General features: G+C 46.7%; 1 protein-coding gene across 2 annotated transcripts in view; it reads right to left on the bottom strand.

The window, feature by feature from the left end:
• The window catches only part of MRTFA (myocardin related transcription factor A), a 109,247-nt gene that overhangs the window by 30,282 nt on the left and 60,934 nt on the right, over positions 1 to 18,031 (bottom strand). For both annotated transcript variants that reach the window (XM_090042968.1, XM_090042967.1), the window contains exon 2: positions 15,276 to 15,341. In XM_090042968.1, coding sequence (XP_089899094.1) covers positions 15,276 to 15,282 — 7 coding nt within the window. In that variant the 5' untranslated portion in view covers positions 15,283 to 15,341. The remainder of the gene's footprint in view (positions 1 to 15,275; positions 15,342 to 18,031) is intronic.

Genomic DNA, 18,031 nt, shown 5'->3' with positions numbered 1-18,031 from the left:
AGTGCAAACAACAGATAAGAGGCACACAGATAATGTCTAGTCCAGAGGTGGGCAAAATACGGCCCGCAGGCTGGATTTGGCCCACCAGGCCATTCTATCCGGCCTGCAGGGCCCCTAAAAAATTTAGAAAATTAGTATTTATGTGCCCCAGGCTGCCTGTCAAGGATGACAGGAGCCAGGGGCAGTAGGATCCAGGGGAAGCCATGGCAGGACCCTGAACAGCAAGGGCCTAGGCCCACCTCTCCCCCACCCCCCAAGCTGGAAGACCCTGCCTAGCAGAGCCTTCTGACCTGGGTCCCTGGGGCTGTTTGTACCTGCCTGCATGGGAGTGGGAAATTCAGGTAAGAAGGGGTAGGGGTGCGGGGACGCAGGAAAGGACCATGGGCAATCACCCCAGTCTGCGGGGCCATGCTGGCTCCTGTTGTCTGGCCATGCTGCGGGGAGCCATGTGGTGCAGAGCAGCCGGCAGGTGGGCAGGAAAGTGGGGAAAGCAGCGGTGGGAGCTGGAGAGAGTGGAAATGAGTGGGCGTGTGGAAGCACAGAGCCTGCACCAGTGTCCCAGGGCCACCACTGGTGGGGCCCAGAGTGGGGTGGCAGGAGTGTGGGCTGGCAGGGGTCTGTGCAGCTGGGCTGAGTTGTGTCAGTAGGGAGAGAAGGGAGCTGGCCCAGCTCCACAGAGCCAGCCAAGACCCTGCACTCCTGCCACCAAGCCCTAGGCCTCACCAGCACAGCTGTCACTGCCTCCTGTGTGCCTGCTTGTTCCCAGGCCCCCCTGCCCCAGCCCCATGGTACAGGCGAGGATGAGCGCGCACAGCCCCGACTCTGCACTCGCCCATCTGGGCTGACCAGTGGTGGCGCAAAACGAACTGCTACTCAGTGCAGGAGAAAAGCAGCCTCTCCCCCCTTCCCTCCCGTGGCCAGCACTTCCTGGTGCAGCCACCTGGAGCCCATGCAGGGGTGTCCTATGTCGCTGCTGTGTTACCGCCACCTTTGGGCTGCCCCGTGGGGCAGCCTTTGCAGCACAGAGCAGGCACAGGCAACCCCGCGTGGGCTCCAAATGGCTGAAACAGGGAGCACCGGGTGGGGGAGGGGCCGCTTTTCTCCTGCACTGAGCAGCAGTTTGTCCTGCAATGCTAAGCCTGGGCCCTGCTCCAGCTCCTGGCTCACCCATCAGGGCTGAGCGGCAGCAGTGAATGGGCAGACACTGCTGCTCAGCATGGGGGAAAGTGGTCCCTCCCCCTCGCCACGGCTGGGCAGTTTTAGCTGCATTTGTCAGGAGCCAACACTGAGCTAGGCTGCAATGCGGCTCTTTCACTGCCGCTTGTGAGCTGCCTTGCATGGCTGCTCCACACAGCCATTCCTGCCATGCTGGGCAGCACAGAGGCAGTGGTGAAGGAGCTGCACCACAGCCTAGTGTAGCAGGGGCTCTGGGTGGACGCAGCTAAAACTGCCTGGCAGCAGTGATGGCGGGAGGCGCTTTTCTCTACGCCAAGCAGCAGTTTCTGCCCAAGAGCATGGGATCTAGACCGGCAAGGCTTCTATGGAGCCAGGCTGCGCTGCTCAAGCAGGGAGAGGAAGAGCTAGCCCGGCTCCATAGACCCCTGCCAGGCCAGACCCTGCACTTCTGCTGCCCTGCTCTGGGCCCTGCCGGCACTGACCCCAGTGCACTGGCCTGGGTCCTACGCTCCTGCCCAGCTGTTGCTGCGCTCCACGTGCCTGCTCACTGCCCCTTCCCCCCGGCTGCCACGGCCATTTCCACACTCCCCACCCAGCTTGCCCACGGGTGGCTCTGGCACCACCTGGTTCCCAGCTGCATCTTTGGGACTGTAGGAGCAGCTGGGATGTGTGTGGGAGTGGTGAGGGGCAGAGGGGGAAGTGGCAAAAGAAGGTCAGTGGTGGCAAACAGGGGGAAGTGGAAGTGAGTGGGAGCATGGAGCCTATGACGGTGCTCCAGGGCCAGGAGCAGCAGAAGAATGGAGCCCAGGCTTGCAGGAGTGCTGGCAGGGGCTCTGCCTGCTGTGGGGGAGAAGGGGGGGGCGGCGGCTGTGGGGAAATCTTCCCCCTCCATGCAAGCCACAACCCTCCCCAGCCACCCTCCCTCCACACACTCACAGCCCCCTACAAAATCCACACGTGACCACACCCAGCACATCCACATCCTCCATGCCTATCCACACTGTTAGATGCAGGGGTAGCAGTGGACATAGTCTTCCTGGACTTCCGGAAGGCATTCGACACTGTCTCTCACCCCGTTCTCATTAAGAAACTGGGGGACTGTGGTATCGACGCCCACACAGTCAATTGGGTTGCCAACTGGCTGGAGGGCCGCACCCAGAGAGTGGTGGTGGATTTGTCCTTCTCAACCTGGAAGGACGTGGGCAGTGGGGTCCCCCAGGGCTCGGTCCTCGGGCCCGCACTGTTCAACATCTTCATCAGTGATTTGGATGAGGGGGTAAAAAGCACCCTGTTCAAATTTGCTGATGACACTAAGATGTGGGGGGATATGGGCATGCTAGATGGGAGGAATAGGCTACAATCAGACCTAGACGGGTTACAGGGGTGGGCGGATGAGAATAGGATGGGATTCAACACCGACAAGTGCAAGGTGATGCACCTGGGGAGGGAACAACCGGCACCATACCTACAGGCTGGGGAGCTCCCTTCTTGTCAGTGCAGAGGCAGAAAAGGATCTTGGAGTCATCACTGATGCCAAGATGAATGTGGGCCGGCAGTGTGGGGATGCAGTCAGGAAGGCCAACCGTACCTTGTCATGCATCCACAGATGCATCTCGAGCGGGTCCAAGGAGGTGATCCTCCCCCTCTATGCGGCACTGGTCAGGCCGCAGCTGGAGTACTGCGTCCAGTTCTGGGCGCCGCACTTCAGGAGGGATGTGGACAACATGGAGAGGGTCCAGAGGAGGGGCACTCGCATGATCAGGGGACAGCAGGGCAGACCCTATGAGGAGAGACTGCGGGACCTGAACCTGTTCAGCCTCCACAAGAGAAGAGGGATCTAGTGGCCTGTTATAAATTAGTCAGGGGGGATCAGCGGGCATTGGGGGAGTCACTGTTCCCCCGTGCACTGGCAGGAGTGACCAGGAATAACGGCCACAAGCTGGCAGACGGCAGGTTTAGGCTAGATATCAGGAAGCACGACTTCACGGTCAGGGAGGCTAGGATCTGGAACCAACTTCCAAGAGAGGTGGTCCTGGCTCCTACCTTAGGGGTTTTTAAGACGAGGTTCGATGAACATTTTGCTGGGGTCGTTTGACCCCAGTATTATTTCCTGCCATGGCAGGGGGTTGGACTAGATGATCTACTCAGGTCCCTTCCGACCCTAGAAACTATGAAACTATGAAACCCCCGAAAAATCCCACACAGACACCCACACTCTCCCCCACACCCCACATACCCACAGACCTACACCGACTCTCCCACAATATACAAGAGTAAGACTACATTTTAAGCTATTACTATCACCTCTATGTACACTACACAAACACATGTAAATCAGGATAAAAAAAATATTTTTAAATGAAATTAATGAATGTTGTAGTACGTTTGATTTTTAGAAATTTTGCTGGTTCAAGATGGCAAACCCCCTTGCTGAAAGGAGTACTTTCGAGGGCAAAGGGAGAGACTTCTGGTGGCAAAGGTCAGGGGTTAGAGGACTTCTGATCCCAAGATGGTGACCAGGGGGCGGGGCACCTGTCAAGGGGCGGGGCTACCCATGCGGCCCTCAATGACTTGCCAAAACTCAGTAAGTGTCCCTCCACCTGGAATAATTGCCTGCCTCTGGGCTAGTCAGATACCTCTAGAACAGGGGAGAGGGCCCCGTGCACATATTCCCATATTTCTAGTATCATGTTTCTTATGGAAACTGGAGAATTAAGTCATATTTGAATCCAAAATCAGGAACCAAATATGAATGGCAAAGTTAGTATAAACTGAGCATCCCCTTCATATTGTTTTGTTTTCAGATCAGCACATGAAAGGAAGGTCAATCTTCCTTTGCTCTAAAAAACAAGGCTCTTCACCAACCTATTTGTGTCACACCCAAAGCTAAGCCTCAGATTTGCTGACTTAAAACAGGAGGGCGAGTGAAGAGCTGCCTGCTATTTACTGCTCTATTTGTCTGGGGAGGACTCGAGTTTCTTTGTTTATTACTCTTTTATAAAAAACGAGATAAGAGCTGCAAATATGCTCAGTTTCCTCTGCTGGCTCTGGGTGGGGCTCTAAGTCCCATCTAATGAGACACATATCTCAAACCACAGGTAGCTGGTCCCTTCTACCTTCCTCTAGTTATAAACAACCTCTTCCCCTCAAACTATGTGAGCTTTAGCACACATTAAGACATTGGTCACAGGAGTCAAAGGAACCGCTGTCTTCCAAGTGCAAGTCAAAAAACAGCTACCAGGACTGCTGCATGCATTAGAAACACCAGGAGAGAGAATATATATAAAAAGATGGAAAGGATGGAAGTCTATCACCAATGCCCTGCCCCCTGTACAACTGCAGGGAAGTCAACATGTAGAATACACATTGTCCAGTGTCTCCCACTCAGGTTCTGACACACTGCCCAATACAGTCATTGCAAGTGTGTCAGACCCTAGAAGTTGAACTTTCCCATGTCCTTTCACAGTCCCTGTGGAAGGTGTGGGAAGAAGATGAACGCCTTCAGAGCCACTGGAGAACCAGCAACTTCACTCTAAGCATGTAGGACACTTTTACATGTGCTCTGGGGATGGAGGAGGCGGTGCTTTAATTAGAGCAGCTCCGAGACCTGCTCTAATTAAAGCGCTGCAGCATTTTATGTATCAGTGTCCCTGTGCTTCAAAATGGCAGCGGGGGCGCTTGAACTAAAACTAGTTTGACGAGCTTTAGTTCAAGCGCCCCTGCCACCATTTTGAAGTGCGGGGACACTGACACATGAGATGTGGGAGGCTGCTGGAGCATGGTAATTAATCTGATGGATTAATCAAGTCTGCTCCAATGTGCTATAATTACAGCGCATTGGAGCAGCCTCTGCACGCGTATACAGGCACCCACAGAGTCAAAAATGGCATTGAATGGAACTAAGGTTCTGAGAAGTAGTAAGTTAAAGGTAAAAACACAGGGGTATTGTAGTTATTCCAATACTAAGCCCAAACTATACAAATGCAGAAAAATAAAAAATTAAGATTCTAAGGGTATTTAACAACTTGAACTCTGTCCTGCAGGGATGCTATCCGATAACCTATCGATTAGGGTATTTGTTTGGAAGCATGAATTAAATGATGCTTAACGATGGATTTTTTTTAGCCTTGCTGGTATTGTCACAGGCAGAGTTAAGATTATTGAGTTAAGACTGCATTTAGTTTCACTTATGTCACTGAGCCATTCTAACCATGAGAACTGTAGCATGCAAGGTGACTGTAAAAAGTAGTGGTTACTGACTGAAATGCTTCTGATGTCTCAACTGTCCCACTTAAAAATTACCTGAATTGCTGATCTGAGTTTGTCTACAGTCCCCATGGTGATAGTTAGGTACAATATTTGTTAATTTAGGTCAACAGTGTTAAAGATGGAGCCCATGGGCCAAATCTGGCCCACACAGCCACATTTTCTGGCCTCCAGTGCTGGACTTGGGTCTCAAGTTTGACCCACATGCCACACATGGAGGGCACCAGATGGGCCCGGGACCCCTACTGCACACAGCACCTGGGCAAGGCTAGTCTAGGACTCCCCGACACACAGCGCAGCGTCTGCAGTACATACTCTGGCCAGTGTGGGACTGTGTTACACGTGGCACCTGCTCTGGCTGCCCTGGAATCCAAGCAGCTCTGGGACCCACACTGCACACAAAGCCCACCCTGGGCTGGCCAATGTAGCAGCCATGTGTGGCACAGTCCTAGGCTGACCAGAGCAGGCACTAGATCCAGCATGGTGAGGAGAAGGAGCCCATCCCCTGCATACTGGATCCAGCACCTGCTCTGGGCGCCGCACTGCAGGCAGAACCTGCCCCTGACCAGCTGGAGTAGGTGCCACATGCAGCACATGATCCAGACCAGTGAAGGCACATGCTGAGGGAGGTGGGTCCAGGGGAGTGGTGTGGGCCAAAACCAGCCCATGGGACCAGCCCAACATCATTTATCCAGCCCACGGACCAGTCCTGCACCATTTGTATGGTCAGCAAGGCTGGAAGAGTTTGACCCCCTGACTTAGGTTATAGTCATATTTCAAACATAATTTATGCACAAGGTTTTAATTAATTTTAACTGTGAAAAGTGGGACATGTATGCTATTTCCTTGTAAAAAAGACAGGGACATAGAAATGACTAACTTGGGGTGCTAAGTTTTTTAAAGAATGAGACTTTTAATTCATTTGAATTTCCATTTTATTAATAACTAATTAACGTTTGCAGAAAATTAATTCTGTACTTGAAAAATAAGCACCCTAATTTTCATGAGACTACAGCACTTCCTATACAAAACAGGGAAGCTGAATCCCTGATTTAAGTGCAGAACAGAAACCATTATCTATGGTTATGACTAGTGCCTCCATAATGAATAAGCATCACCATAATGAAGCATATCATCATATTTATAAGAGAGATGTAGATGGTGTGTACACAGCTGTCTGCTTCCATTAACATTTTGTATTCGGCCTGCTTCACTGGAAACCTAAAGAGGTTAAACCAAGTAAGAAAGCTCCACTAAAGCTATGGCTTTGTAATCTCCAAGCTCAAAGGGGAGAAGGGCAAGAAGCATCTTTGATGGGAATCCTGTGATTCATCCATTCTTGGACTAGACTTCATGTCTACCCTTTTGACAAATAATCTCCCCTCCCCTAGCAAACATTTGTCATTTTGGCAAAATGCCTAGACAAGATGGGGGAGGGGGAGGAATGGGACTGTTTTCAGCCTCTATCATATAAAAGTTAGTATGAACAAAGTTTGTTTGCCAAAGGACTGCTCGTGGGAAGGGGGGGAGAGCTATGTTAGAGGGGATCCCAGAAAATTTTATTCAGTTCCTCCCCCCAGCCTCGCAAAGGTAACTGCCATACCAGATCTCATTCTCATGTCTTTTATGCCTCTTTAGACAGCAGTCTGTATGGCTGTATTTGTTGCTTTGTTGAATGGATGTCCCTGAGGGCTAAATGCAGCTTAGGAAATCCTTGAATGCAACCTCCCCTCCTAGAACTTCAGTGAGGAGAAAGCTGAGCGAGCTGCCAATTTGTAAATACAAACAGAATTGTACACATTTGTTTCTAATGGAAACAGAGACAAACCAGGGGCAGGCCTTGGGCCCTGGCAAGTTGTCGGTGTGGTTTGCAGTGTAACATGCAGGTTCCTTCCGCATCCCCAAGGTCAGAGGCAGGAGGAGAAGGCGGCATGTTTCAAGAGATACAATCATAGTCCAAGATACCACACACTACCCTCTCCAAGACAAATTAAAGGTGAAGTGAAGAATAAAAATAAAAACTGACTTCATTTCAGATTTTTGTGCTGTGAGCCACTAACCAGGCTGCGTTGAGGATGCAAGATTTCAATCCAGAAAAATGTCTCAATTAGCCTTTAAAAATTATTTGTTTGGTCTATGAAATCCTCTTGGTGCGACTTGATGCGTGCAGAACTCACAACATGTGACGTCACAAATACCAGAGCTCTCGCTGCAATCTGCTGGTATTTGTGCTTCTGGGTCGCCATCAGTGAACCATAAATCGCCAAGATGATTTTGGAAATGATGAAGTATCATAAAAATGCTATCAGTCTCCTACAACTGGGGTAGAAAGCGGGACACAGGATGGGGATAGGACATTAAGTGCATCAATCTGGGATTGGCAATATTTGCATCTTTTGTTTTACACATCACTTTTAAAGAAAAATACTTTTAAAGAAAAACTCCCATCTATCATACCCTTGCACCTCTCCTGTTTGATAGGGAAGGGGCAAGACAAAGCAAGCTCTTTGGTTGGGAAGTGACAAACGGGGCAGAAGTAGATAGCATGTTATTTGTTTGTATAACATCAACTGTACAGCAAATCAACTGCCTTCAGGGGCTTAATGCTGCTGCTAATTCCTCTGGAATTTAACCGTATTATTTTCAACTGCAATCCTGCAATGCCAGGTGTAGACTGCTACAACTAGGCCAAATCTGACTGAAGTCCCTGGAGCTGCACATGAGCACAGAAGTCTATTCTGCAGGTAACATGACAACACACTGTTCACACACACATGAATAAGAATGGTGTGTAAAATATATCATTTATGGAGGCCAGTGAAAAACTCAAGTGAAACATTTCCATCAAGATACAACAGCACACAATTAGGTGTGCCATGCATGTGTTACATCCTTCCTTGGACCTATCTGCTAATGAACTGTGCAATAAGAGAGCACTATTTCATGGTGAATAGTGTAATGGCAGAACTCTAAAACCACTTTTCTCTGAGAACATTTAGCATGTCCATATTTGCCTCCTGGTTAATAGGAACTAGTCCAGCATGTCCCCACACTGCGTTGCCACACAGCACTGCTGTCACTACAGATGGTGCTGTGTGTCCCACAATTCCGGGCAGTGCTTTTTACTGTGTTGGCTTCAGGATTTTCAGGGTTTAAAAAGAAAAGATATGTTGCTAAACAAAATGTAACTATCGGTCTGTGTGGTATAAAGTTTGTATTGATTAAGAAGCTTTCATCAAAACATGCAGTAAAAAAGTTAAAACTCTTAAGTGAAGTTTTTCCTTTTATACCACCGTGGAACTGAGCTGGGAGGATGTACCAACCTAAACCAGAAGGTTGCACTGCCACAACTCTCAAGATACAATACTGCTGAAACAAGTCAGTCCTCAATTCAGACAGAAGTAGCTATGAGACCTAGTAAGAGCTCATACAGCAGGAACAATGCTTTGATAACTGCAATACTTTACAAGCACTTTTATGTGTGGACACTACAGGAAAACTGTCAGCTTTTGTACCCAGACCAAGCCACACAAATCCACAAATGAAGCTTCAAATGCTGAACTTTAAAAACCAAAACCAACATTTGAAAATTCTGACTGAAACATTTACTAAGCATCAACACTTCTTATTTATTAGCTTTGCTGGGCAGAGAAAATGAACCTAAATATGTTATTTGCCCTGATTCAGATACGAATTGACAAAAATGAGAGACACAATTTGTGCTCTGCTTTCTGAAGTCATGTTTCAATTGTTCCTATTGAATACCAACTGTTTTATGACTATATCCTACGAATCGTTTCTTGGTTGCAGGGTTGTCAACCTCTGTGAATAAAAATCTGTGCCAAGCTTCAACTTACCTTCATTAACCTCAGCAATACAGTGCCCCAGGTACAAAACTTCTCCTCACCCAGGAGAGTTTGGACTGGAGCATGAGAAGCTCTAAGGATCCTACCCGATATCTCAGAGCACAGTAACAAGCTGACACTGAAGCCCCATCAGTGTTGCATCAGAGTGATGGTGACACAACCTGCAAGGAACCAAGAGCCAGAGGGCAGCAGCCTGCACAAACTCCTTCCTTTCTGAATGAGAAACACCCTATACTTAGTTCAGGAGCTATCAGGGATGAGTCTTTATTCCCAATCATTTTACAACCTCCTCATTAATCCAGGAGGACAAAAGGCAAGTTGGAAGAATCAGAACTAAGCCTGGGGGATGGAAAGGGAACTGATATTAGATGAACTCCTTTTGCATAAATTCTCTCAGGAGGGCAAAAGGCTGCTATGTAAATCCCACTACTCTCTTCACTAACAACTTCAGCTGACAGCAGTAGCTAGGGGAGATTTTAAATGCCCGCAGGTTGTCTTTACATCCATTCAATCCCCTTGGGCATTTACACACATGCCATTCTCAGGCTGAGTAGGCAGACCTGGGCACCAACTTGAATAATGTGAGACTGCTATTAAACAAAGGAAAAAGAAAATCGGTGAAATACTGCATTTCAGCCAACTTCCTTCCAACTGGCAGGTAGGATACAGCTCTCCTGAATCTATGCCATTCTTGAACTGGTCACAAAGGGGTGCTACGGAGCAGCAGGCAGTGCTCCTCTGCAATACTGCTGACTCTCATGCCTATTCAGAGTACCTCTTGCAAAATTTGAAGGGTAGTAACCACAAGGCAACTGGGCTCTATGATTATATTTTACAGTGGTCTTGTGTGGAGTTTTGCACATGCTACTAATATCGAAGGTCAAAGCCCTGGCCGACAATAAAATACTTATGTAAAACTAAAGCCCTAACCTTTGCAGTAATTAAAGAAAAAAACTGCAAGGGAGACTGGTACCTCTGGTGTATATGGGTAATAAATTATACCCTTAACATTCTTGCAATTTTTACTGAAGAAGTTTTCTATGTGCCTTACTACTGTGCTGTTAAGCAGCTGCTGCATTCTCCAGAGGTGGCTGCATGTTTGGAGTATTGTACATTAAATCTAAAGTTTAATTTCAGCACCTTAAATTGGCAAAATCTGACTGTTCCTTCCACAGTACACCAGGTTAAGAAGGGCTGAGCTGAGTGGGGAGTCATTTTTCATATTCAATCAACATCCTAAGAGGAAAAAGTAGATTTACTTTCACATATTATTTTTTAAATGCAAGCAGTCAAGAAACTTGACCTGCAGCACTGACTGGCCTCCACTGACCGTCTCAGCAGAAAGGGCAAGAACTGAATAAACACGAACACCAAACTGTCCATTTTTAGAGACTGTCCTTCTAGGTCAAAGCTCAGGCATGCACAGTATGTGGTTCTTTGCCTCCGTTGTTTTAAGCCTTTGTGCACCTATGAAGCTCTAAATATGAGAGACGTACACCATGCAGTATAATGCATCTCTCCCCTGGGAGGGAAGTGGCCTTGAGAGGGTATTCAAGTGAGCTTAAGTGTACTTGGTAAAAAATGTTAAAACATACCACTCCACTCCCCGCTCCCAATCTAAACAAAATTCCATTTGGGAACAAGGTGCTCTGCTCCAAACTCTGTTCTTCTGAGCAAAACAAGGGTACATCCTAAGAGCAAAATGACAAGCAGCCATTTAATCTGAGAGCTAGCCCTCTGACTCTTAACACCTCTCCTTCCACTTTCCAGGCACACACAGGCACACACAGGGCACCTGTACACAAGCAGCGAGCCTGCTCCAACATACTGTAATTACAGACTCAGTTAATCAAGTCTGCCAGAGCATGGCAATTACTGTGCTCCATAGCCTCCAGTGTCTTGTGTATTAGCATCCCTGGCTTCAAAATGGCAGTGGGTACGCTTTTCTTTTTTTTTTTTTAGACAAAGCATGCCTGCCACCATTTTGAAGTAGGGGGACACTAATACACAAGATACTCTGGGTGATTTAATTAGAGCAGCTCTCAGACCCACTCTACTTAAAGCTTTCCCCCCCCACCCCTTACTCCCAGAGCACATGTATAAATGCCCACAATGCCTGAGAAGAGTTTAGATAAAGGAAGTCTGAGGTTTGCAATATGTTTGGAGTGTCAGGTTAAATTTAACACTATTCAAGATTTATGTTTCAGTCAATGAAATTAAGGGTGATGGAAAATAAGCATGCACACCAGGCACTAAGGAGTGACCTCTACTCTCTCCCCAAAGCACTCAGTCAATTCCACATCAGTGGTTAGTTGGAGGGATCAGGACCTGGAATGCATCTCAGTTACCACACTTCTTTCACAGGCTGCCATGCCCTCCAAATGGCAAGTATGGTTCGGAAGCAAAGTAGAGTCTCAAGAAAAGAGAGAACGCAGACCCAACCGATCCAGTTCTAAGTCTCCTTCTGGCTTCTGTGATTAAATAGGATAAAATAAGCTGTTTGGGCCCTGCTAGCCTCCTGATTAACCCATTTAAGAGGGAGGTGTGAGACGGAGGGTTGGTTTCTTCAGCACCAGGCCTCGAGGGATGAGCAAGTATTTTCACAGCAAGGATACCTGGGAAAGGAACATGGAGAGGGATAGGGAGCCTAGGCAATCCAATTGGTAAGGCACAAATGTTTAAATCAGAGAGCTAGAAGCATCTATACAAAGTGGCCATGACTCTGAGCTGCCTACAGGAGCAGAAGCTGGCCTAGAACCATACTTAATTTCCAGAACTAAAACGAGAGTTTTGCTTTGAATAACACAACTCCTAATTTCACACTTGGTCTTCTCATTAAAGTGCAAGCCAGACCAAGAAGGTTTTAAGCACTTCTTTAAAGTAGTTCTGCGCAAGTTACAAGTGACAGGTAAAGTGTTCTAACCATGGCTAGAAGGAACTGGTTATAAACCTAGTTTAAAGAATAGTTCTGCTAAAATGGTTTTCTCTACAGTGTAGAACATGCTGCCATAATTTAACAAGGGGCTTCCATAAAAGTGTTTCCCCTTAGTTTGTCATAAAGCTTATGAATGCTACAAAGGACAAGACAAGTCTCCGTAAGCTCCAGCCACTTGCTTAACCATTTAAAATACTGCCTAGATTTAACAGTAACTAGTGTTTGAGGTATTTAATTGAGACATCATAAGGGGGACCCGATTTTCAAAGGGCTGAGCACACACTTTCTACAAATCAGGCCCCTTTTAAAGTATCTCACACTGGAGACCAAAAACTTGAAAAAACAAACCATTAACCACTCTTGAAAATAGACACAAGGTTTTCACATAACTACAAGCAAAAAAAGATACATCCCTCATGGCAAATAAAACTTATGCATTTTGGACTTACCAAACCTACTAAGGATATTAATAGCCTATGACAGTGATAAAGAGGAGAGATAAAGATGATGCACAGAGGTCAGGAATGTTTTCTCCTGGGAAAGATTATTGCAAATACCCAACACTTGGGTCAATATGGTTCATCCCAAAGCCAACAAGGTGTTCTTTAGAAATATCTGCAGGAGTCCCACAGAACAAAATAATCACAGGTGGCACAATTTACTAATATCCCCTAATACTAATATTCACTAAGGGAGTTTAGGTTGATTTGATGGAATCTTATGAAGAGAATTGCCTTACAGCAGGGGCGGGCAAAATGCAGCCTACAGGCCAGATGCGGCCCGCCAGGCCATTCTATCTGGCCCACGGGGCCCCTAAAAAATTTAGAAAATTAATATTTACCTGCCCCTGGCTGCCTGTCATGTGGCCCTCGATGGCTTGCCAAAACTCAGTAAGCGGCCCTCCGCCCAAAATAACTGTCCATCCCTGCCCTAGAGCAATGTTTCTCAACCAGTGGGACATGTCCCACTGGTGGGACTTGAAGGTCATGTAGGTGGGCCTTCAACTCACTGCCTGATTGAAAAAGTCAGTTGTTTGCACTTCAAGTAGACGAATCAACAGATATCTTGAACAGTGCAGTTTTGTGGGGTTTTTATTATGGTGGGACCAGGGTTTTTTCACAAAATGGCTGGTGGGAAGTAAGGTGCAAAAGGTTGAGAACTGCTGCCCTAGAGCACATCACCAGGACTGTGCGAAGCTTCAAGTGCTGATTCGATTCAGAGGAGATTCAGCCCAATTCAGCAGTTGAATCTCCAAATCCGAATTGAATCAGGAGACCCATAAAAAGGTCCGAATAGGTTTGAAGCTCTCTGAATCCATTCAGAAAAGATTCATAGAGTTTTGGAGATTTGGGCACTCCCCACTGGCTGCAGCAAGGAGCTGGACCTGGAATCCATGATAGTAAGGGGCAGGGGAAGTGGGGCTGGAGGAGTGGGGAGGAGATCATGGGGGGACCCCTGGCAGGCCCCATCCTCTGCCTCTTCCCCCAGCCCCCTGAGTAGCACCCAACTACTGCCCACTCTCCCAGCCTCCCCCTCCCCGCCCCCCATGGCTGCCCTGCCCATCCTGGCTCCCAGTTCTTAAAGAAAAAAAAAGCCTCACACTTACCTACTGCTGCAGCGGCCTCAGAGCCTCTGGGCCTTGTGGCAGAGCCCCCCACACAGCACAGGGCAGCAGGGATCACCCCCCGCCCAGCAGGACCCAGTGAGTCTGGGGCCTTTTTTTTTTAAAGAGCGGGGAGCTAGGGCAGGCAGGCCAGACATTTACGGGGCTGGGAGAGCAGCCAGGGTTGGGGCCTGTCCGATTCAGAGATTAGGCCAATTTGGCAATGGCCAAATTTCTGAATCAGATTGGCCGAATCAATTTGGGACAGTGATTTGAATCACCAAATCAAATCACTGTCCCCCGAACTGGCCGAATCCGAAGCAAATACCTACCACTTCACATAGGCCTACACATCATTGTCTTATACTGAGGCACTCCCACTGACTGACTGATACTTACAAATTTCTTTTCATTGAAAGACTCACTGCTGATAAACTCGCCTCATGCATTTAGAAAAGGAAGGCCCTACTATTTCAGAGTACATCCCAAAGTAGAAGTGAGAAAACTCTCTTCTCTATCTGGCCTTCCAAAAGAACAGCGTAGCTCCTTTTGGTTTTAGCTTACACTTACAGTGTGTCTGTTGGGGTAGGGAAGGGTTCTCAGAAAAAGAAATGCATAGTTAAGCTGCTGCTTTTCATTAAGGCTTTCAGAGGAAATGCAGAGAACTCCAAAAATAACCACCTGTTCTTTGGTTCTCCCTTGGTTGCTTGCTGATGCACTTGGAAAGTGTCATCCAGTTCAGAGGTACTGAAGTTGAGTCAAACTGTTTAATTCCATTTCTATCACCAGTCCTGCACTCCAAAAAAATTGTTCCCCAAACTCTGTACATGTTGAGCTCGGGGCTAAGGTATATTCTAGCCACCCACACACTACCATTTAACAGTTTCTGCAGATCTTTCCCCCCTGCAGCAGAACAGCTGCTCTCTACAGTTGCTACTAGATGTGTTTCAAACACTGACCATTGCAGAAAAAGAGTAGCCTTGCTGCCTTGATACCCTGCGTGCATAGTAGAGATTCTACCAGGTTTATAAGTATGTAGGCACTAATTCAGGACAGCCACGCTTCTGAGTTATGCGGCGCTGACACACAAGAATGGAAGTGGCAGAGGCAGGAAGCCTGCTAAGAGCGATTACCAGCACGCATGAGCACATAAGATGCTTCTAATATGGCACATATTCTCCAGAAGACTATTCTCCGCAGCAAGCAACACAGCCATTGTTCTGAATGCAATTAAGTGTGGTGCCAACAGTGCTCCTTGATATTCTAGGTGGCTCTCTCTTCCAAGGTCCACAGTGCTTTATAAGAAGGGAGGTGGAGTGAAACAGGGTGGGGCTCTCACATTCGCCATTTTTCATCCCCAAGCCACCCTCCATTCAAAGGCAGGTGCTATAAACACTAAGACAAAGGAATGAGTTTAAGTGGTACTTACGCGGCATGATCCCTTGGCTCACCAACTCCTCCCGAGTCCGTCGCTGCTGGAGCTTCAACTGCAGCACTGAGGTGCAACAAAGAGAGAAAAGAGTAGGAAACTAGTCAGCGGGAGACACAGTGCAGGACACATTTTCAAATACGTTAGATATTCTTCTTTTGGCTCCAGGACATGCTGAGCAGCAGAAGAGAAAGGCCCCTCCTCCCACCCTTCGCCTCTTCCCTCCTGCAATTGCAGAAGTGGCCTTAAGAGCAAGGTTTCCGTATTCTGCTGCAGGCAACGGAGAGAGGAAGTTGCGAAGGTCTTGGTAGGGTGATAAAAATCCGCAAAACAGGCCCTGTTTCTCAATTATTTCTAGAGCACCAAGGTCTTTCCAAACCATGAACATTTAAAAACAAACAGAAAATATGGACTGACTGCTCCAACAGGAAGGGACCAACATTCACATTGCAAGCAACTCCTAGAAACTGTACTCACCATGTGCCTGCCCATTTCATTGGTCAACAGAGCTTTTCTTAAGTGTAAGACAGAAACCTACTCCCCCTCCACTAATAAATTTTGTTGCATTACCACACCATTTCTTTGAATTCAGTTATATAGATTAGCTAGAGATGGTTCTGTCTCACACTGAAAGAAACCCTTCCACTTTTTCTTGGGGAACCAGAACTTTAAAAATGTTAATAGAAATAATAACTGTAATGTCTAATCTTTATTTGTTGGCATGATGTTGGGATGTTTGAAAAAAAGACAGTAATCGATCACAGTCAGTCTGTTTTTCTCCCCCATCATGCTCTGATCAATACAGAATCATTCCCTACAGCATAGTCTCCAGTGTTTTATCCCATTCAGTTTTAAATTATTTAAGCACTGGAGTTTTCAGCACTTCCTTCGGGACCTTACTCCAAAATCAATCTGGCTATTAGGAAGTATTTCCAGACATTCAGTCTAAATGTCCCTTTACTCAGCCTCCTTCCCTTAATTCCAATACTTCAGGACTAACCTAGAAAATTACTTCTTCTTTGTCTCCTTTGAAATAGAAGCAACATATCTACAAGAGATGTCTCTTAACAGTGAGAAACGGGTAATTGCCAAGATAGTCAAATGGGGAATAAAGGTGGAACAAAGTCATTCAGAGAGAAAGTGTCCTGAAAAGTACTTCCTCATGAAGTAACAGCAATTCTTAATTGTGCAAGAATGCGCAAAGACACACATACTCAAGAATAAAACATTAGCAGCATAAAATACACCTTTTTCAGGGATTATTACGCAATTGATCATTTTGGTAGTGGCACGTTCATCTCACCCTTAAATCCACTTTGACTTACGAGTACTTTGAATTCCAAGTGTTATTTAATTCCATATATTTAGGAGATCACCTGTTTACATGTGCAAGTGTGTGAATTCTAAAAATAGAGTAACAGATGTCCCCAGAGCCAGTTCAAGGCTGTCTGTCATTTATGGACCTCTGCCAATGGTTTAGAATGACAGAAGAGTCTCAGTTACAGTAAACTACAGGCCCTGGTTGTGAGTATCTCCCCCTCTTCTCTACAGGGTTTGTTTTTTTTGGTTAAGTTAATTCTGGAGCACCCCTTGTTACAGTGGAGGGAAAGAGAACATTTGGTGGTTGTGACAGGTTTGAAATGAAGACTCTTGCCTTCTACTGCAAACTGCCAGAAATTCTGACACTCAGCAAGGCATTTAACCCTTGATGACAGTCTCATTTTCTCTATCTGTAAATGGGGATAATGCTTTCTTTCCTCAAAAGAAGAGCTCCTTTAAAGCTTAAGTAACTTTTGTATGGCGCTCTGAGAGCCTCAAATGAACAAGGTGTGAAGCACAATTACTAAAAAGTTCAAAGGACAGCAGAAGATGGCATGGAGAACAAGTGTCAGCAACAAGCAATGTCATGTGAGAGAGCAGTACTTCTGAGTGTTGACACAATGACACTACAGTGACTACCACCAAAACTGCACTGCTAGTGAGATACAGCACTGATGTTTCCCACCCACTTATCTGATTATAGCACGGCACTGGTGGTGAATTATGCAGACATGCTGGATTACATCAGGACTCACTAACCTACCACCCCATGCCTGGTAGGAGCTGAGAGCACTATACACATACACTATTGGAGAGACATCTAAACTGATGATGATGAGGAAACTCATCCATGATTACTGCAACAATGAGCAGACCTGCGCCGGTACTGGAAATGGTGGGAATTATAAGCAGAGCTCAATCAGTTTTACTCTGTCATCTAAACCTAAGCTGTGAGCTATGTGTATGTATTTGGTCTCACATGTGCACAGATGAAAACTGGAATGTAGGATGTAGCCGTGTTGAGCTAAGGACACTGGCAGACAATGTTCTTTGGGTAAATGTGATATCATTTATTAGATTTGAGTTGGTCTAATTAACAGATATTGGATTTACCCAAATAACCTTGTCTGTAGCTGAATACTGCCTATTTGAAAATAACACTTGGTGTTCAACAATGTGACTAGAAGAACCACAGAGGCCTGATTGTCACTTCCTTCTCTGTTTCAGAAGAGGACATCACTGAAATGACACCCCCTTGTCAGAGGACACAATATCACACAATGCAACAAGTTTATAAGAGCAACTTAAAAGAAAAAAAGGTCTCTAAATTTTCGGTTTCATCAAAAGAATCAGAGAAATATGTCTTGAGGCCTGATATGTCTTGGATGCAGCCACGGGACTTTTGTGCTGAAGGAAATCTTGCATTTCTACAATAC

The sequence above is a fragment of the Crocodylus siamensis genome, chromosome 4 (assembly GCF_052110815.1).
Source record: "Crocodylus siamensis isolate JL-2025a chromosome 4, ASM5211081v1, whole genome shotgun sequence".
In the NCBI taxonomy this organism is placed as follows: domain Eukaryota; kingdom Metazoa; phylum Chordata; order Crocodylia; family Crocodylidae; genus Crocodylus; species Crocodylus siamensis.
The sequence above is the reverse complement of the archived record's forward strand: the minus strand, read 5'-3'. Positions and strand labels throughout refer to the sequence as shown.